This window comes from Aquarana catesbeiana, linkage group LG01, assembly GCF_042186555.1.
Source record: "Aquarana catesbeiana isolate 2022-GZ linkage group LG01, ASM4218655v1, whole genome shotgun sequence".
Classification (NCBI taxonomy): domain Eukaryota; kingdom Metazoa; phylum Chordata; class Amphibia; order Anura; family Ranidae; genus Aquarana; species Aquarana catesbeiana.
In genome coordinates, this window is record NC_133324.1 from 564,208,195 (window position 1) to 564,229,928 (window position 21,734).

A 21,734-nucleotide genomic window follows, 5' to 3' on the forward strand; every position below is an offset into this window, starting at 1 on the left:
GTCAGAGCATGGGCAGTAATTTTAGCACCAAGACTCCTGTGTGAATCTAAAGAGGTAACCTGTAAAAGGCTTTTAAAGTGTCGCCAATGGATATTAAAATTGTCAGTTTATCGCCTTTGCACGGGCATGTGCAATTTTAAAGTGTGACATGTGTGTCACACTTTTTTACTCTGCGAAATATCTTTTATATTTTGCCAAAAAATTGGGAATGTATTGTGTTTTTTTGCATTAAAATTTTAAAAAAGTGTATATTATTTCCTGTTGCATTTGAAAAACTTCTGCGCAAATACCACGTGACATAAGAAGTTGCAATACCCACCAATTTATTTTCTATAGCCTCTGCTTTAAAATATATATATGTTTGAGGGTTCCAAGAAATTTTCTAGCAAAAAATACTGATTGTTACATGTGCAACAAAAAGTACCAGAAAAGGCCCGGGGGTCATGAGATTAAAGGGATTGTAACTTTGCCCCGGTCTATAATCGTTATGGACCTCTTGAGGATTATTCTGATGAGGAAGAAGAAAATTATCAGAATCAAAATTCACAGTACATTCAGCCACGTCAAGAGGGATCTGCTAATGGAGCCCCTTTAAAGTATCGGGCCCAAGGTTTTTTATGCAAGGGCAAAGAAAAAGGCAAGGGAAGAAAATTAGAGGATGTTGGAGAGGAAGGAGGAAACAACAAAGAAGAGAAAAGAAAAGAGAAAAAAAACAAAAAAAACAAAAAGGATAGAAAATTTTGGCATTTTCAACTTGAGTGCAGTTAAAAAGGACGTTCTTAATAAAAGGTTTGAAATATGACCCAAATCGTTCTCTCAATCGTTTTGAAACTTGTTGATGTACAAAAATTTACAAGAAAGTTGTCCATTAAAAAGACATTTTCTGTCTAATCCCATCATCAAAAATAATAACTACTCTAAAGAAAAGGGGATGGTACATTTAGGTTTAAGAAATGCTTCATTGTTTAATCCACCAGGGAATCTGAATGCCAACATCTCGGTTTTAAAAAAAATGGTTTCACGAAATCTAGATTAAAACCCAGTTCAAGTTTAAAAATCAGAATAGACTACAAGAAGGGGAGATATCCATTTGAGATAAAAAAACAAAAAACAAAAAAAACTTGTAATTCGTCCTGCACATAAGGGGGGGAGGTACCGTTCTTAAAAAAGGCACCGAGAATTCCAATAATTTATTATTTGCCAAAAGTTCATAAAAACCCCATGAAACCCCCAAGCAGAGCGATAGTTAGTAGAATTGATTCCCTTATGTCATGGATTGGTAAACTTATAGATTATTTTTACAACCATCCCATCTTTTTTAAAAGATACAACACAAATCAGAGAACTAGCAGACATATAGATAAATAGAGAGGCTCTATTAGTGACAGCTGACGTTTCGTCACTGTACACTATAATCATAAGGGGGAATGAGGCGGTTAAATATTTTTTACATTTTAATGATAGGTTAGTACACCAACAGAGATATTTCATATTAGATCTCTTGAAATTTGGGATGAAACATTTTTTATTATAATCATGATTTTTTTCCTTCAAAAGACAAGCGTTGCGATGGGAGCAAAGTTTGCCCCAAGCCTCGACAATCTTTTTATGGCCTTTTGGGAGGAACAGGTAATTTATGGTCACCATTTCCATAGTCAATTAAAGTTTTGGAGAGGATTTATTGATGACGCTTTCTTCAATTGGCAGGGCAGCGTAGATTCTTTATGAGAGAACTAAATTTCCAACACATGGGGCATTCGTTTCATGGATGAGTGGAGCAATACCTCTGTCTAATTTTTAGATTTAACCATTTATCGAGAAGATCACAAATTACTGACCAAAACATATTTTAAAACAGACATGAATGGCTTTATTCTCAATGGAAGTTGTCACCATCCTAATTGGTTGAAAGCAGGGGCATTGCTAGGACTACAAAAGATGTGTGGCTAGAGCCCACAGCAGTGAAGTAAAGAAATTCATACGCTTGGGCAGGCATACACATGTATATAATATACGTGTATATATATATATATATATATATACACACACACATATATATATATATATATATATATATATATATACACACACACACATACATACACACACACATATATACATACACTGTATATTACATATATTATCATTACATCAGAGTCCCCAGAGAGCCTCCCCCCTTACATCAGGGTCCCCAGAGAGCCTCCCTATTATATCAGGATCCCTAGAGAGCCCCTCCTTACATCAGGGTTCCCAGAGTGACCCTCCTTACCTCAGAGTCCCCAGAGAGCCACTCCTTACATCAGGCTCACCAGAGAGAGGGCAGGCAGTGAGAGATGATGTCATCTCTCTGCTGCCCATGGCTGCACAGTGAGAGCGGAACAGCGGTGATGCAGGGTGGGTGGTGACAGGATGTAATCTCTCTGCTCTCTCGTGCTGCCTGCCCGTGCTCTGGTCCTACCCGCCGCACTCGCAGCCCGGCTGCAGAGAGGCCACAACCACGGCCGTCTCAGAGAGACTCGGGGCTATGGGCCCCAGATTCGGGGCTATAGCCCCAAAAGCCACCCCCTAGCAACGCCCCTGGTTGAAAGCCATACCTAAAAGGACAGTTTCAGAGAATCTGCTGAAACTGTTCCAACATAGATGATTTTGTTCAACAAGCTGGTACCTTGAAGGATGGGTTTTTAGAAAAGCGATACGCGGAAGTTAATCTAGAGAGATTTTTCACAGGTATTGGATCTGGATTGTCGCACTTGTGAAGCAGAAATATGATCAGAACAATCAGCCCAACAGATTTGAATGGGCTTTTCTCACCATGTTCTCCAGTCAACATAGATAAGTGGTGAACGTGATGAGGAAACATTGGAACATCCTCAAAAGAGGATGTTCTTGGTCCAGTACTTCCAGAGCGCCCTTAAGTCATTTTTAGGAAGGCTCAAACTTTGAAAGATATCATTGCACCTCATCCAGTATCTCCTCCCCCTAGATTTAAAATGTTTGAAAACCTGAAAGGATTTTTTCCTTGCAGAAAGTGCAAGATGTGTAAAATCTCACAAGTATTAAGAACATCAACCTTCTCATCCTCTACTTCCAAACAATATAATAACAAAGAATTCATCACATGTCAGACTATAGGAGTAGTGTATCTCCTGAGATGTACATGTGGATTACAATATGTAGGGAGGACCACACAGGCATTAAATGTGCGTATATGTGATAAAAAAAAAGTCCCAACACACAGTTTATCAAAACATTTTAAATTACATCATAATAAAAACAGCCAAACTTCAGGTAATAGACATAGAAAGATATTCTCCCATTGGAGAGGTAGTAATCTGAAAAGACAGATCTCCAGACGTGAAACACGCTGGATTTTTGACCTAAAATCTCATTTCCCTTGGGGCCTTAATGTTGAATGGGACATAAATGCCTTCAAAAATAGTTAAAATATATCATTATCAAAGGATATTGTATAATCAACACCTTTCTCTTCTTGGTGCTTTTTTTGATTTAAAGTTTTTTGTGCATGGAAGTTGAGTTTTATCCCACATGGATGTTGGAGATCACTAATCAACAGTCATGTGACATTTACTTACATTGTTGAAATATTTTAAAATAATGAATATATTTTTTGAAGGAGTATTATTTTTCGGTATATGTGATTTTGTTATTCTTCATGTAATCCAAATGTACAGGTGTTCAACTAATTATTAAGCTCTGATCAATTTGATGGGCATTTGGTACACACTTATATTTTCTTACCCATCATTTTTGGGTTATTAGGTATTGTTAGAATTTAGTTCCCTTTTTATCATTTAATTTTATATATATTTTTGAAATTAAAAAAAAAAAAAAAAAAAAAAAAAAAACCCACAATATTTTTTACTTTTTGCTATAATAAATATCCCCAAAAAAGGTTTTTAAAAAACAAAATTTCTTCATCAGTTTAGGCCGATATATATTCTTCTACATATTTTTGGTAAAAAAATAAAAATAAATCGCAATAAGCGTATATTGATTGGTTTGCGCAAAGGTTATAGCGTCTACAAACTATGTGAAAGATTTATGGCATTTTTATTATTTTTTTTTTCGTAGTAATGGCCGTGATCTGCAATTTTTAGCGGTACTGCGGCAGACAGCTGACACTTGACACATTATTGGGAAAATTGACATTTATACAGCGATCGGTGCTATAAATATGCACCGATTACTGTGTAAATGTCAGAGAAGGGGCTAACACTAGGGGGCAATCAAGGGGTTAAATGTGTTCCCTTGTGAGTGATTCTAACTGTATGGGGATGTGACTGACTGGGGGAGGAGACATATCGTTGTTCCTACTTGGTAGGAACACACAATCTGTCTCCCGTCCCCTGACAGAACAGGGATTTGTGTGTTTACATACAAACACACAAATCCCAGCTCTCACCCTCGTGCCCGCAATCGCTGGTGGCGATCTCACCCGCTGGCCACGCACAGCGGGCACCTGCTATGGCTCTTAAAAGGGGCTGACGTACCTATACGGCGGTTTGCGCAGCGGTGCAATTCTGCCACCGTCAGCGGCGGATTCGCAACAAGCTCACTTTAAATTGGTGCTGGGAGAGGGCCTCCCCTCCCGCCGTGCTCCGGTTGTTTCTGCCGCTTACCGGAGTCGTCGGTAGCAGCGGAGACGACCGCGTCCACTCCCCTGTGAGGCTGGACGTCAAACGTCACTTCCGCCCAATGCTCTTAAAAAAAAATGGGATTTTTATTTTTTTTGTAAAATTTTTAAAGCGCCTCGTCCCGCCGAGAAGCGAAAGCATACGCAACCCGCATATGAAAATTGTGTTCAACCACCTCCCGCCTGGCCTGTAACAGAATGACAACCGGGAAGCGGTTCTGTTATCCTGACTGGGCATCATATGACGTTCAGCAGGATAACATGCCGGCACGCACAGCGCAGCTATTGGGAGTCTGACACACCACATCTCTGATCATGATCTCTGACAGAGGCTTCTTACCAAGTGATCAGCTGTGACCAATCACAGCTGATCATCACGTGAACCAGGAAGTGCAGGTAAACAGAATTCCTTGGTTCGTGCTGACAGGGAGAGCCGATCGGCTGCTCTCCCTGTCAGGGGGGGGGGGTCTGTGCTGATGATCAGCATACTGATTATCAGCACAGCCCCCATCAAATGTACCAATAAGCTGCCAATCGGTGCCCCATCATAACCCCCTGTCAGTGCCCAACAAAGTGTCCACCACAGTGCCAATCAGTGCCCAGCATTAACACCTGTCAGTACCTGCCCAATCAGTGCCAGCTATTAGTGCACATCAATGCCAGCTATCAGTGCCCATCAGTGCCGTCTGTCAGTGACCATTAATTCTACATATCAGTGCCCACTCATCAGTGCCCGTCAGTGAAGGAGAAAACAAAATTTGATAACAAACGGAGAAACTTTTTTTTTTTTTCTTTTCAAAATTGTCGGTCTTTTTTAGTTTGTTTAGCAAAAAATAAAAACTGCAGAGGTGATCAAATACCACCAAAAGAAAGCTCTATTTGTGGGAACAAAATGACAGAAAAACTTTGGGTAGTTTGGGTACAGTGTTGTATGACCGCGCAATTGTCATTCAAAGTGCGACAGCGCTGAAAGCTCAAAATTGTCCTGGGCAGGAAGGGGCGAAAGTGCCTGGTATTGAAGTGGTTAAACCACACAACGAGGTATCGCCGCGATTGTTAGACCGAGAGCAATAGTTCTTGCCCTAGACCTCCTCCAAGTCAAAACTGGTAACCTGTAGAAATGTTTAAACGTCGCCTATGGAAATTTTAAATTTTTACGGGTAAAGGTTTGTCGTCATTCCATGAGCGGACGCAATTTTGAAGCATGGCAAGTTGGGTATCAATTCACTTGGCATAACATTGTCTTTCACAATATATATATATAAAAAAAAAAAAAAAAAAGTATTTTTTCCTCCAAAATTGCGCTTGTAAAACCGCTGCCCAAATACGGTGTGACAAAGTATTGCAACGACCACCATTTTATTCTATAGGGTATCTGAAAAAACTAAAAAATATAAATATAAATATAAATATATATATATATAAAATTTTGATTTTAACTTTTAAAAATAACTTGAAAAATAGGCCCAGTCCTCAAGCAGAGCGCTGAAACGTTTTATATATGAAAACCAGTATCTTTCACAAATTATTATTATTATACAGGATTTATATAGCGCCAACAGTTTACACAGCGCTTGATATTTGGGTTTGTTTGATATAACTATCATTAATTTTGCAATATGCGTGTGTTCTCACGGGCATGGTTTTTTTTGAAAGGGTTGGATATACAAGCGCTCTTTTGTTCATCAAGACACTTGGTTTTTTGTTTTTAATTGCACTTCCTTTGTCAGCACCTCTTCTAAAAGACAGTCGGCTGGCGTTACAGGAGTATCTTCTATTCCCAGTAGACGACAGTTTTGTGGAAACTCATCAGATCAGAGAGTCCTTGTACTGTCATGCAACTGGTTGGACGAATGACATCGTCAGACAATTTTTCATGCCTGAATTTTCTGCCTTGCTGTAAGCATTTTAATAAATTCATGCAGTTTTACACTATGAGGATCTTTCTTTTCTTTGTATATGATTTCCTGAATCTTGGAGTTCCATCTGCATTTAAACAGACGCAAAAGTTTACATATCATTGCACCTGAGAAGTTTAAATTGCGGTGATGTGGATAAGCTGAACACCTATGGAAGTGAGTCAGTTCAATCTTTGGAGGTGTTTGGTTGAGAAAAAACCTAGGAGAGCGATATCCACACAGGCGGTCATATCCCACAGCGAGTCTGATCTCTGTAATAGCCTCTTACCAGATATGGTGGATCCCTAACCCGTTTAGTTTAAAGTGGTTGTAATCCCTTACAAACCACTTTTTACTACAGGTAAGCCTATAATAAGGCTTACCTGTAACTACCCTGGATATCTTCTAAACCTGCATGGTTTAGGAGATATCCCCTGTATCAGCATGTGCCGACGTCATCGGTACATGCACACTGAAGCGACAGCTCGTTCCCTGCCGTTGCTTCAGCTGACGTGCCATTACCGGTGGCTCCCGTGAGCGGGAGTGACATCATCACAGCTCCAGCCAATCACAGTGCAGGAGCCCACAATACCCAGAAATAACTCCTGGAGCGATGTCGCCAGCCAGACCAGTGTACGGGGACCACTGCGGGGGCTTTGATCTAAGGTAGTTCATAATGAGCTAGTTTTTTTTTTTTTGTGGAGTGGGTTTACAACCACTTTAACATGAAATGAAAGGCAAAACATTTGTGTTTAGATATAAAAAAAAATAAACCACAAAAACAATTAGGGCTGCAACTAATGATTATTTTCATAATCGATTAGTTGGCCGATTATTGTTTTGATTAATCGGTTAATAACCTTAAAAAAAGTGTGGTGTACAATTTAGTTAATATGTAAAGTTTAAAAATAAGGCAAATATCTCTATGCAGTGGTAAATATAAATAACCAACTATATGGTTAGAGAACAAAATCTCTAATCCACTCTGAGAATAACATAAGAGATAAACTGTATATACTATTAGAAGAGAAATACTGTATATACTATTAGGAGGTTGAATCTGGTAAATATCAGACTCAGAGATTTTTTTTTTTCTTTAAAAAAGAAGTTAAAGGCTGTTTTGCAGATTTTCAAACAGAATTGTAATATTATATGCTGGCCATACAAAAACAATGGGGGTTATTTACTGAAGGAAAATCAACTCTGCACTACAAGTACACTTAGAAGTGCAGTCGCTGTAAATCTGAGGGAGACATACAAGGGAAAAAAAAAAAAAAAAAAAAAGCATTTTAGCTTGCACATGATTGGATGATAAAATCAGCAGAGCGTCCCCTCGTTTCAGTTATACCCCTCAGATTTACAGTGACTGCACTACCAAGTGGATTTGCCTTTCCTAAATAACCCCCAAAGTCTTCCTTCCAAAAAAAAATTCATTTTAAAGAACGTTCGTTTGATTTTCGAATCATTAGTGGGGTCAAATCGATGTTTGTTTTCATCCACAGTGACAGGAAAATTTTGAAATAGAAAACTGCTTGGTCAAAGGAATTTTCAGACAGTGTATGTGGTTTTCGTTCAGAAATTGCATTTGTTTTAAAACAGAATGTTAAAAGCAAGAGAAAATTTCAATAGAAGAAGTGTGATCATTGGAGGAGAGCACAAGCACAATCAAGCACATCTAGAGAACTGAGAAAACTGACTAGTGTGGTCAGTTAATAGGACAGCAGAGGGACTGGCAGGAACACCAGAGGTTTCACATAAAGGAAGCAATACAAAAAGAACAGGATACTTTATCATACAAGTACATGGCATTGCAAGAATATGAAATGTTGGGTTTACATACTCTTTACAGCAAGAAGTTATGTTCTAGGTTAATCAGTCCAGAATACGTGCATTATATGACGGTATATTCACTTTATATTACCTGTCTCAGCGAAGCTGAAGTCTGGCAAAGGGAGTTGGTTGTATTTGCTCTTTCTGTGGGAATCTTCTTCCTCTGTATCAGATCTAGACTCCTGTATGGTGGTGGGCACCTGTACATTGTATGTTTTTGTAGGCTTTGAAACAAGGAATTTGGTATGCCGATTTACATTTCTTGTGGTATTTTCATCTTGATCAGGTGACGTGACAGTCTGTATCTCCTTTGCAGAGGAAAGATGGCTCTTAAGTGTGGCCTTTCCATTCTTGCCTTTTTCAGACTTCTGCTCTTCTGTAGTACTGCTGTTAACGGACACCATTTTAGGCGTGGTCTTTTTCCCACCGCGAAAACTGCCTTTTTCTGTGCTTGTGTCTTCCACCCTTTTTCTTTTAACATCTATTTCTGTCTGGGTGGGTTTGGGCTTATTTGATGACCTGAGACGCATTGAGCGTTTAGTTCTCATGCATATCCCCCTTTTGAGTGTTTTGCCGTCTATCATGGTAGAGCCTGAAGCTTCTTTCTCCATAAGGTTTTTTCTTGAAGATATGCATTCATTACCCCCCTCATGTTTTACTGCTTCTTTGCAGGTTTCAATAGTGGCTTCATTTCTGTCATTCTGCAAGAGTGCACTCTCTTTCTCTTTTAAGAGGTTCATTGCTGTGCGGAGTGCATTTCGATACTTTAGTTCCTCAGTAGTAACTTCGAGATTTTTAGATCTGTCTGCAGGAAAACAAAACATGTGCTTAGAAACACATAACAAATATCAAAAATGAACAGGTTATTCAACCTAAAAAAAAAAAAAAATTAAAGAACAGGTTTTGTTTCAACTGTTTGACAAAAGGCCCAATGCATGCAATAAAAAAAAAATAATAAAAACACACAACAAAAACAAAACAAAACCGCTTGCCCGACCCGGCTCAGTACATTTAGGCTTCATGTACACGGGATGTTGTTCAACCTCTCCTGAATGATTTAACAGCTAGAAACTGGCGTCTAAAAACGGCCGTTTAGCTGCGTTTACATGCCGTGTTTGCGTCTAGAAGCGTTTGGAAAAAAAAAAAAAAAAAAAATTTCTTTCAAAAAATTAGCCAAAAATGAAAAACGCCTGTAAACGAAACACAGCTAAATGCGAGTTGCCGCGTTTAGCCACATTTGAAATGCCTCTAAACACAGCTTCTAAACGCATTTTTTTGGGCTCCAAAAAATGGCTCTAAACACAACTGCCTAGAAACAACTATAAACGACCCTGTGTACATGTACTGATAAGACAACAGAGGAGGGTTCAGGAGCAGTTAAAAAAAATGCCCTACTGCTCCTAAACGTCCGTTTACAGCAGTGTACTTGAGGCCTTTTTGCGGCAAGTCGGCCCGCACATGCACATACCTGTACGTCACAGCTTTCTAACAGGTGTGCACGGACCCAGAAGACTGTGCTTGCATTTGCTGCAGCACAAGCTGGTTACAATCCACGGGTCCTGACCAATGATTTATGGCCGGGACTCACCGATTGGCTCATCGAATGACAGAAGAGAGCCCTGTGTTGGTAAACAACACAGGGCTCTCTTCATAGAGCAGCGAGATGCAGTTTATTTTTCCTCCCTGCAAAGCAGGAAGTAAAAACCAGCACATTGCTTGGTAAAAGCAGCGCACAGTACACACTAAACATTTTTAGGCAGAAATTTAACCCCTTGATCGCCCTAGATGTTAACCCCCTTCCAAGCCAATGTCATTAGTACAGTGACAGTGCATATTATTTAGCACTGATCACAATATTAGTGTCACTGTCAATGTCAGTGGTAGTTAGGCAGTTTACCCCTAGTGTCAGATTGTCCGCTGCAATATCACAGTCCCATTATAAGTCGCTGATCACTGTCATTAGTATAAAATAAATAAAAATTCCAGTATTTATACCATAGTCTGTAGATGTTAGAACTTTCATGCAAACCAATCAATATTCACCTTATCGGTATTTTGTTTTACCAAAAGACATGAAGCAGAATACATTTTGGACAAAATTTATGATTTGATATTTTTTAATTTTGTGGAATGTTTTATAAATAGAAAAGTAGAAAATATTGGGTTATCTTTCAAAATTTTGGGTCTTTTTTCGTTTATATATTGCAAAAAAAAATAAAAACCCAGAGACAATCAAATACTATCAAAAATAAAGCTCTATTTGTGTGAAAAAATAAAAAAAATTATATCAATTTTATTTGCATACAGCATTGCATGACTGCGCAATTGCCAGTTAAAGTAGCGCCGAACTGCAAAAAAATGGCCTGGTCATGGGGGGGGTCAAAATCTTCCGGAGCTCAAGTGGTTAAAAAGCAGCGCTTTGTCTGCAGCAGCACTGGTCTCTCTCTCTCTCCCCCCTCAGATGCTCAGAGACAAGAGTAGAAGACAATGGCTCCTGTTGCAGTATATCAAATCCAGCGAGGAGGGAGTGGGGGAGCCACACTGTGTGATAATGGACAGACATAGCCCGGCTTGGGAGCGAGCCCACAAGGGTGCCACAATAGGAAGCTGCTTCCTATGGTGGTACACAGAAGAAGAGGAGCAGCTAATAGCGCACCTCCTGGCAGAAGACCCAAAAAGAGAGGGTTCCTGACTGCTCTGTGCAATACAATTGCACAGAGCAGGTAAGCGTACCATGCTTATTATAAAATAAATAAAGAATTTACAACTGTTTTTAAGGCAATCTGACATTTAGTTGGACCTGAAGTTTAAAAATAGGAGGGGGGAAATCTACCAAGAGGGGACAAAAAGTATCACTTGTTCACTCATTTCAAACATAACCACTTCCATACCGGGCACTCCTCTCCTACATGTAAAACTCATTTTTTTTGCTAGAAAATTAATCAGAACCCCCAATTATATAATTTTTTTTAGCAGAGACTCTAGGGAATAAAAATATGATTTTTATTACAGCTTACCTGTAAAATCCTTTTCTTTATCCTACATCATGGGACACAGAGCCTTAAGTAATTACTTAATGGGTTATAGGCCACCTTCAGGTGTTGACACTGGTAAACCCAATCAAAGGAATTTCTCCCTATATGACCCCTCCTCCTTCCAAGAGCACATCAGTTTTTGTAGCAAAGCAATATACTTGTATTCCAAAAAAGAGGGGAGGGACCTCTGTGTCCCATGATGTACTCCAAGAAAGGGATTTTACAGGTAAGCTGTAATAAAAATCCCATTTTCTTTATCGTACATCATGGGACACAGAGCCTTAAGTAATCACTTAATGGGATGTCCCATAGCAATGCCACATGAGGAGTGGGAGAAAACAACCCGCAGGGTACACCCAGACTTGAGGATCTATACTGCTGCTTGCAGCACACTGCGCCCGAAGGCGATATCCTCATACCTCCTTACATCCACCTGATAAAATTGTGTGCATGTATGCACTGAAGACCAAGTTGCGGCCTTACAGATCTGAGCCATGGAGACCTGATGACGCACTGTCCACTTAGAAACAGTGGATTTTGACGCTGCCTGTCCTTTCTTAGGACCCTCCGGCAGAATAAAGAAGACATCAGTCTTACGAATCTGAGCAGTTTTCTTTAAATAGATCTTCACTGCTCTCACCACATCAAGACAATGTAGTGACTTTTCTCCCTGGAACATGGTTTTGGAAAAAACGATGGCAAGACAATATCTTTGTTCAGGTGAAAACCTGAAATTACTTTTGGCAAAAAGCCTGGACGAGGGCGTAACACCATTATGTCCTCATGAAAAATCAAATATGGCTCTTTACAAGAAAGAGCAGCCAATTACAAAACCATCCTTGCTGAGGATATAGCAACCAAAAATACCAACTTCCTTGTCAGAAGGACTAGGGGAATCTGTTGTATTGGTTTAAATGGCTGTTTCTGTAACACAGACAAAGTTTAATGCCGCGTACACACGAGCGGACTTTATGGCAGACTTTGCCAGGCGGACAGGATTTGGTCGGAAAATTCGATCGTGTGTGGGCTCCAGCGGACTTTGTTTTCACAAAAGTTGGACGGACTTAGATTTGAAACATGTTTTAAATTAATCCGTTGAAATCGAGTCCGGTCGAAAAGTCAGGGCAGCTATTGGCTACGAACTTCCTTGTTTTAGTCCGGTCGTACGTCATCACGTACGAATTCGACGGACTTTGTTGGATTGTGTGTAGGCAAGTCCGTTCATTCAGAAAGTCCGTCGTAAAGTCCGTCGAAAAGTCAGTCGAAAAGTCCGCCGAGCAAAGTCTGCCATAAAGTCCGCTCGTGTGTACGCGGCATAAGTCCCAAGGGTTCAAAAGAGGTTTGACGGGCGGATTAAGCAACGTCACCCCTTGTATAAAAGCCCGGACTAAAAGAATGAGTAGCAAGTAGTCTTTGAAATAAGACCGATAAAGCTGAGACTTGGCCTTTAATAGTACTTAAGGCCAATTTAATTTCTACCCCTAATTGTAGAAAGGCAAGAATTCTGCCTATGATACATCTCCAAGGGTGCCAACCCTTGGATTCACACCAGGAAACATAAGCCTTCCAGACTCTAATATATAGTTCTGGAAGCCGGCTTTCTAGCATTAATCAGGGTAGAGATAACTGACCCGGAAAGCCCACGTTTCTTTAGAATGTGGGTTTCAATAGCCAAGCCCTTAAATTTAGAGACCGTAAGGAAGGATGGAATATCGGTACATGAGAGAGCAGATCAAGCCATAGTGAGAGGGACCATGGGCCCTCCACTGCCATCTTTAACCACTTGCCGCACGCCGCACGCCGATGTACGTCCAAAGTTTGGCAGCGGATATCGTTGTTATGGCAGCAGCTAGCTGCCATAACCCCGGTATCCCCGTTTTCGCGCGGCGGTCGGCTTTCAGATAAAAGTGGTCTCTGCGGCGGATTCGCTGCGAGATCACTTTTAATCGGTGGTGGGAGAGGGCCCCCCCGCTCCCGCCGCTTACCGGAGCCGTCGGTAGCGGCGGAGGCGAACGCGTCTGTCTCCCTGCCGTGTCTGGAGACGAGGGAGGCTAAGATGGCGCCCACTCGTCTCCATGACACTGCTGGGCGGAAGCGACGTCAAAACGTCACTTCCGCCCATGTGTCTTAAAGGCACATTTTTTCAAGGTCATTTTTTTTTAAATGACTTTTTTTTTTTTTGCATTTTAGTGTTAATATGAGATCTGAGGTCTTTTTGACCCCAGATCTCATATTTAAGAGGTCCTGTCATGCTTTTTCTATTACAAGGGATGTTTACATTCCTTGTAATAGGAATAAAAGTGACAATTTTTTTTTTTTAAAGTGTAAAAATAAATAAAATCATGTAAAATAGAAAAAAAAAATTTTTTTTTAAAAAACCCCCCGTCCCAACGAGCTTGCGCGCAGAAGCGAACGCATACTGAGTAGCACCTGCATATGAAAATGGTGGTCAAACCACACATGTGAGGTATCGCCGCAATCGGTAGAGCGAGAGCAATAATTCTAACCCTAGACCTCCTCTGTAACACTAAACATGCAACCTGTAGAATTTTTTAAATGTCGCCTATGGAGATTTTTGAGGGTAAAAGTTTGACGCCATTCCACGAGTGGGCGCAATTTTGAAGCGTGACATGTTGGGTATCAATTTACTCGGCGTAACATTATCTTTCACAATATAAAAAAAAAAAAAAAAACTTTACTGTCTTATTTTTTTATTCAAAAAAGTGAATTTCTTCCAAAAAAAGCGCGCTTGTAAGACCGCTGCGCAAATACAGTGTGAAAAAAAGCATTGCAATGACCGCCATTTTATTCTCTAGGGTGTTAGGAAAAAAAAAACAATATATAATTTTTGGGGGTTCTAAGTAATTTTCTAGCAAAAAAACCTGTTTTAAACACGTAAACACCTAAATTCCAAAACGAGGCTAGTCCTTAAGTGGTTAAGATTTCTGCGTACCATGATCTTCTGGGCCATGCTGGTGCCACCAGTATTATCAGCTTTCTTTCCAGCTTGATCCTGCAAAGAAGTTGAGGCAGCAACTGAATAGGGGGGAATGCATAGATCAGTGAGAACTGATCCCATGGGGTCACTAACGCATCCGTTCTGCATGCGAATGGATCCCTTGTTCTGGCCACAAAGTTGACCAACTACGTGTTGAACCTGGATGCTAGAAGATCCACGTCCGGAGTCCCTCATCTTTGACAAACAGCCCGAAATATGTCGGGGTAAAGAGACCATTCTCCTGGGAATATCTGCTGGTGACTTAAGTAGTCCACCTGCCAATTCTCTACTCCCGGAATGAAGACTGCAGAAAGGCATGGAACATTCCTTTCTGCCCAAGTTAGAATGTGGTTCACCTCTTTGTGCTGAGAGACTTTTGGAGCCCCCTTGGTGATTGATATAGGCCACAGCTGTGGCATTGTTGGATTGAATCCTGACAGGACAATCCCGTAACCTGAAAGTCCAGGCCTTTAGAGCCAGACGTACTGCCCGAATCACTAGGATATTGATGGGCAAGATTCTTTTGGTTCTTGACCACTGTCCTTGGACAGTTGTCTTTACTAGTACTGCTCCCCAGCCTGAAAGGCTGGCATCCGTCATTACCACTTTCCAGATGACTGGTCTGAAGGATTTTTACTTTCAGCAGATTCTGGGTTAATGACCACCAAGTGAGGCTTTGGGCCACTCTTGGGGACAGCCGCATTGGTAAGTCTAAAGCTTGAATTGTTTTGTTCCAAGCAGACAGGATACTGGTTTGCAACAGTCTTGAATGGAACTGGGCATAGGGAACTGCTTCGAATGAAGCTACCATGGTTCCTAGCAGAGGTGAATGGAGGGATTGCCATTTGACCTGACCCTCTGCACCAGCTCGCTTATGGAATTTATTTTTACTTGAGGCAAGAACACCCTTTCCTGGGCTGTGTCTATAATCAGACCCTAGAGGCCCTTCTTTGTTTTGGATCCCAGGACCCCTGAGCTATTAGATCCTCCAGGTGGGCTCCCCACCCCCAGGAACTTGCGTCTGTAGTTATCCTGAGAGGCTGAAGTTGGCTCCAAAGGAGACCCCCTGAAGCCTCTGAGGAAGAAGCCAGTGAAGAGAGTTCTTTACTTCGACCGGAATGGCTAATCTCTATGCGGAAACGGCACGGCACACCTGATCTGCTGAGGTCACTTCCTGCTGCAGTCTTTCCTCTACCTCCTCTAGAGGAGGAAGTGAGGTCATTCCCTGATCATCAGGAGAAGGCGCCGAGCGCCCTCCCCGGACGCTGAGCTGCACTCAGCAAAGGAGACACCGCGCGATCCTAGCGAACGGTCGCTCCGGTCGGACGGGCGGATGCCCTGGCCAGACTCACTGGACGGGTGCCACAGTCCTGCTGGGCAGGAAAAAAGCCTACAGCTGCAAAGGTCTGGAAGGAAAACCAACAACTCCTTCAACTGCACGGCCACCGCACAGGTAAGGAAGGGCGACAGGAAGATTGGCCCCTGAAGTTCTGGGTACACCATTGTACCCAGGATCCTTCAGCACTCAGGGGGACTCTTCTATGGACAATTGCAAAGTCACCGCAACTTCTGCTGCCCCCCCTGAGAAAGGAATTTGGAGACCCCCCAGGAAGGATGGAAACATCCGGCCGAACCCAGCGGCTTCCCAGGCATTTGGTACGGCTCCCAGGGGGAGACCACCAGCCCCAGGCTTTGGATCAACAGAAAAATAAACGGTTTCGCTGTGGGGAAACACAATCAAAAACTGAGGAGCATTGGGAGGGGCGGAGGCCTTTAACCTCTTGATTGATTGTGTTTCCTGTCAGGTGGAGCAGTCATCTCTCAGGGTGCCGTCCTGGAAGACGACTTGAGAAAAAGACATTTTTTGCAGATTTGTTTTTACCTTGCAAAATCTCCTTCCACACGCTGTGCAGCCAGACACGGAACTGAGCAAACAGTGAGACAACAGAGTAAGGTATGTGCATAGACTCCATCTAGTGGAGATTTTAAGGCATGACAACATTTTTTCCTTAAAGTGGATGTAAACCCAATGTCATCCTTTCTACACTACAGCCATAGCAGTTATCTATAAGGCTATACATGCCTCCTGCATGTATCTTTACCTGTCAAATGTCTTCTCTCTGTAGGTTATTAGACCCGAAAAACTGCATATTCTGTGGGTGGGTCTGTTGTCTGGAGCTTGGTGGGTGGAGTCGTGATGTCAGTAGACTCCCCGCCCACCTCTACACTCCTTGTCAATATGCATTTTCTCCTGTGTATTTTTTACACTGAACTTCTGCTATGATCTCTAACATCCAGTGAAAAGACAGGAAAGTAACCACATGACTTCAGCATGCCAAATCATGCTGAGGTGTGGAACAGCCAATCCTTGCAGAGCTGCTGAAGAAAGGAGTGGGAGGGAATTAAAAAATACTGCATGTCTCTTAGGCTAGTGCACGAGATATGTAAATCACCTGTCACTCACAGCAAGGGGGAGTATTTGACAAAGATTTTTTCAGTTCGTCAAGATTTATCTCACTGAACAATAAAAGAGGATTGCTCAGAGATGGATTAACTCTGTGTGGCAAGACTGGGCTCAAATGATAGGAAATCTTCTACTCTACAGTATATAAAAAATAAATAAATAAATAAATCGGGTTTACAACCACTTTAAATGAAAGAAAATGCATAGATGTTTGTAATAAGTTTTCTTCCCTTACCTTGTCCTCACCGCAGGATTTTGCTGAATTAACAGAAAATCCAACTTTCACCCATCACGGCGGGCAACGTTTAGCAAACCTTCAAGGACTGGGTCTGTAAAAACAGGGGTCCAACAGCCATGAGCCATGTACAAGCACCCCATCAGGAAGCTTGAGGTAATGTAACAAGACCTAAGCCCTGGGTTCCTGGGGTCCAGCCCTACAAAGAGAGGCATTGCAGGCAAAACCTCGTGCTTCAGACACGAGGTCCCAGGTACCATCCATCTTAGGCCTCAGTGGCACTTCTGGATGGATCTGGCTTCTTTTTATGGGAGGAATTTAAATCCAGCATGGATCCCTCCTGGAGCTCCTCAGAGCACTTCTTCACTCGTGACCAACACCTTAGACACTGGTGAAAAAACTGATGTGCTCCTGGAAGGAGGAGGAGTTATATAGGGAGTAAACTTCCTTTGATTTGGTTTACCAGCGTCAACACCTGAAGGTGGCCTATAACCAATTAAATAATTACTTAAGGCTCTGTGTCCCATGATGTACGATAAAGAAACGGTGATCGTTGCAACTTTTTATGTCACACGGGATGATGTTACGCCGAGTCGATACCTAGTTTGTCATGCTTTAAAATTGCGCACACTCCTGGTTGGGGGCCAAACTTTGGTACTTAAAAATCTTCATAGGCTATGCTTTAAAATTTTTTACAGGTTACCAGTTTAGCGTTACAGAGGAGGTCTTGGGCTGGAATTGTTGCTCTTGCTCTAACGCACGCGGTGATACCTCACATGTGATTTGAACACCGTTTACATATGTAGGCGCAACTTACGTATGCGTTCACTTCTGTGCGCGAGCAGATGGGGACGGGGAGCTTAAAAAAAAAAAAATTTTTAATGTACTTTTACACTTTCTCAAAGATTTTTTTTTTGACCACTTTTATTCCTATTACAAGGAATATAAAACGTCCCTTATAATAGGAATAGCGCGTGACAGGTCCTCTTTATGAAGAGATGTGGGGTCTCTAAGACCCCACATCCCTCCTCCAGGCTGGAAAGACCGAGATCAAAAAAAAATAAATAAATCAAGTGTCTCGGCCATTCCAGCCCAGTCCCTGGCATGGTTTACATCCGCCATGATGTCATGATGTCGCGCTCGGGCCCCCAAGGGTCAGAGATGACTGGGGACCATCTGGTTCTCCGGCTCACGGATCACACACACAGTTGAGCCTGGAGAAGCACCAGAGGAGGGGCGATGTCCCCTCCCGCCACCTGTAAGAACGATTTAGAGGCTGAACTGCCGCTATAATTGTTCTTACGGTGCACAGAACCGCTGGCCGAAAAAGAGGATATCTGAATGATGCCTGTAGCTGCAGGCATCATTCAGATATCCCCACTCAAAGTCCAGGACGTCATATGACATCCTTGGGCTGGAAGTGGTTAAAGCAGAGCTCCTCCCTCCACGGCGAACTCAGCCAAAAGTTCAGCCCCCCTTCTCCTTCCCCTGCAGTTGGCCCATTCACAAAGTGCAGCACACTTCGCGCATGCACAGTAGGGAACCGGCTGTTAAGCCGCGAGGCTTCACTGCAGTTTCCTATAGTGGAAGCGGCGGCAGCACCCGATAGCCGTTTGAAAAATCAGCTCGGGTGAGGACACCGCTGGATTCCTGGACAGGCAAGTGTCCTCAAATAAGTGTCCTTTATTTTTTTCTGAAGGAGCCTGGAGCTCCTCTTTAATAAAATATACAGTAATTTACATGCACCATTTAAAAATATATCAGAAGACCAAAAAAAAAAAAAAAAACGTTTAAACTATAAACCTAGCCCTCCTAACCCCAATTTTAACCAATTAAATACTGGAGGAAAAAAAAAAAAAAAGAAGTATTCTGTACTTTAGACACACCAATCATAATGAATCTAGACACTGATTGGACAGATAAACCAAAGTGAATTCTTGTAAAATTTAATAAATGATCACCTAGATCCTCACTGATTTTCTTTAGTTCAACCATCAGAAATGGTTTCGTATCACTGTAGTTTAAAGATATCCTGTGAAGGGAGAAAAAAAAAAAAAATGAAGAAAAATGTAACAGGATAATGCAAACGTCTTACATAATAATTTGAAGATGAAGTGTTTATTCAGATTAACCGTGCCCCTTCGTCCTCCCAGAACTGTGTCTTGTGCATGCTCATGACCACTTTGTCCACCAGACAGCGCATCACCGATCCAAGTCCTGGGCAGCTGTGCACCGCCCTGGCACCATGTCATTTCTGTTACCAATCACAGCAATCACTTGTCCAGTATGTATAAGCAAGCACAGTAAAAAAAAACAAAAAACAACTCAAGCACCTCCCTAGAGCAGTGCAGGGTCAACTATGGCAACACTGCATTGCGCTGGTGATAATGTAAAAGAAAAAAAAAAAGAAAAATTGTGAAAAAAAATATTCAATTTATTAGTGTCACTATCGTGACATCATACCACTGTGGTGGTGATCATGTACATTAGCTGGCTGCTCTGATATTTGTCAGTGCCACCAGCCATTACTAAAACCATGTCTTTTATTAAATGCCTTGGACTGTCTACTTTACAAAAAGGTATAATTTGGCAGATATTTGTACTGTCCTGGCACTTTAGGGCCTCAGGAAATGAAATGGGCAGTTAGTACATCAGGACTGGTAAGTTTTCGAATATATATTACATAGTTTGTAGACTAACTTTCACACAGACTCAATAATATAGGCTGATTTGAGTTATGTTTACCAAAGAAATGTAACAGAATACAATTATGCCTAAAGTTATGAAAAAAGATGATTTGCAATTTTTTCCTCCAAAATTTTCAGTACTTTTTCTTTCTCGTACATCACGGGACAGAGCCTCAGTAATCACTGATGAGTTATAGGGTATCACTAGGTGATTGGACACTGGTCACACCCTACACAGGAAGTTCAACCCCCTATATAACCCCTCCCCTTACTGGGGATAACTCGCCAGTGTCTTAGGTGTTGGTCACGAATAAGATGTGCTGTGCTGAGCTCCAAAGGTATATCCTATACTGGGGCAAGCCATGCAACCGGATCCATTCAAAGTGCTTTCTCAGGCCAAATTGGATGGCACCCGGGCCTCGTGTCTGAAGAAACGAGGTTTTATCTGTAACGCTTCTCTTTTTAGAGAGCTGGATCCCGGGATCCAGTATTTGTTTTTCAGCCATATCCCTGGCAGGGTGCTTTATGGGGCCAGAACTGCGGATCCTCCTATTCAAGGGGGCCCCAGTCTCTGAAGGTTTTTCAAACGGAGCCCACCGTGAGAGGTGAAGATTGGGTCTGTATAAACAGAACCCTGCGGCTGGATAAGGTAAGAGAGACTCCTCAGGAATTTAATTCTAGTAGGTTTTCTCCTTTAAGTAAATGTATGCTATGCCTATTGTCGGCACCGGGGGCTGTCAAGAGCACACACCTTTCATGCTTGTTCTGTCTGTCTCAGTGTCACGCTGTACGCTCCTCCAGCCAGGCCCCAGGTAGGATGGGTTGGGCGGGATTCTCCCCCCCCATGGTTAGGGGGGCCGGGGTGGCCTGAGCAAACAGCGGTAATATACCGCACCACCAGCCACCGCCATTTTCGACAGGTTCCCATCCACCGGCCCTTCTCTCTCCTCCACCCCAGCCTCCCCTCCATGCTTGTCCCAAGGATCGGAGCCTCGGCTCGCACGGGAAAGCACACGTTTTTGAAAAAAATGGGGGGGGGGGGGTGGTCGGAAGAGGGGGAGCGGAGCATTGACGCAACGTCCGGCGTGATTAGACGCCCACATCGCTGGCTACACAGGCTATAAAGTGCACTCTCTTTCAGGTGTACACAGCCTATGGGGGGACACAGAGCTGATGGGCGCATGTGAGGTGGGACACAGGCATTCTCCCAGGCAGTATTTACTTAAAAACACCAGACTGAGCATTGGTAGCAGCGGCAGTTGCTGAACTACATCGCTCAGCAGTCAGTGTTTGTGGTACCTCCACCTTTTGTTGCTTTGCACTATGGGTAGAAGAGGTACAAATACCTCGAAAACCAGAGGCTCTAGGGGATCTCCCTCAGGCTCTGAGGACCCCCCCTTCTGCAGCACCTTCCCCCCCCTGAAGGACCTTTTCCTCAACCATTAACGGACTAGAGGTAAGACTAATGGCCTTAATTGCATCTTCACTCAATGGAAGAAAACGCACTAGGTCTCCCTCTGTTACCCAGGACCCTCAAGCAGAGGAACTCTGGGAAAAAGGAGAGGAATCCCTCTCAGAGGGTCGGGATGAGACTGATGATTCCTCTTCTGAGGAATCAAGTGGAGAAGGGCCCTCTTCAGCTTCTCAGGATGAGAAGGTATTAGTGCAAATTCTTGCTGGATTGGTCCGCTCCACATTTAAGTTGCCCGTATCTGAGTCAGTTAAAGAACCCTCCTCTTCTTTGGGTTCACTGAAGCCTCCTCAAACACCACATGCTTTTCCTGTTCGTAGTTTACTAGAAAAGCTCATTTATTCTGAGTGGGATCACCCAGATAAACATTTTTTTCCGCCTAAAAAGTTTTCAACACTTTATTCTATGGAGGAAAAATTTAGAAAAATGTGGGGTATACCAGCACTTGACGCCACTATTTCC

At 42.3% G+C, this 21,734-nt stretch overlaps 1 protein-coding gene across 9 annotated transcripts in view; it reads right to left on the bottom strand.

Moving 5' to 3' along the window:
• The window catches only part of PWWP3A (PWWP domain containing 3A, DNA repair factor), a 124,586-nt gene that overhangs the window by 70,154 nt on the left and 32,698 nt on the right, over nt 1-21,734 (bottom strand). For 4 of the 9 annotated variants that reach the window (XM_073596781.1, XM_073596801.1, XM_073596790.1 and 1 more), the window contains 2 exons: nt 19,076-19,146; nt 8,474-9,187 (listed from right to left, as the gene is read on the bottom strand). In XM_073596781.1, the coding sequence (XP_073452882.1) occupies nt 8,474-9,187; nt 19,076-19,146 (785 nt within the window). The remainder of the gene's footprint in view (nt 1-8,473; nt 9,188-19,075; nt 19,147-21,734) is intronic. The other 5 variants (XM_073596839.1, XM_073596819.1, XM_073596847.1 and 2 more) reach the window with 2 other exon arrangements.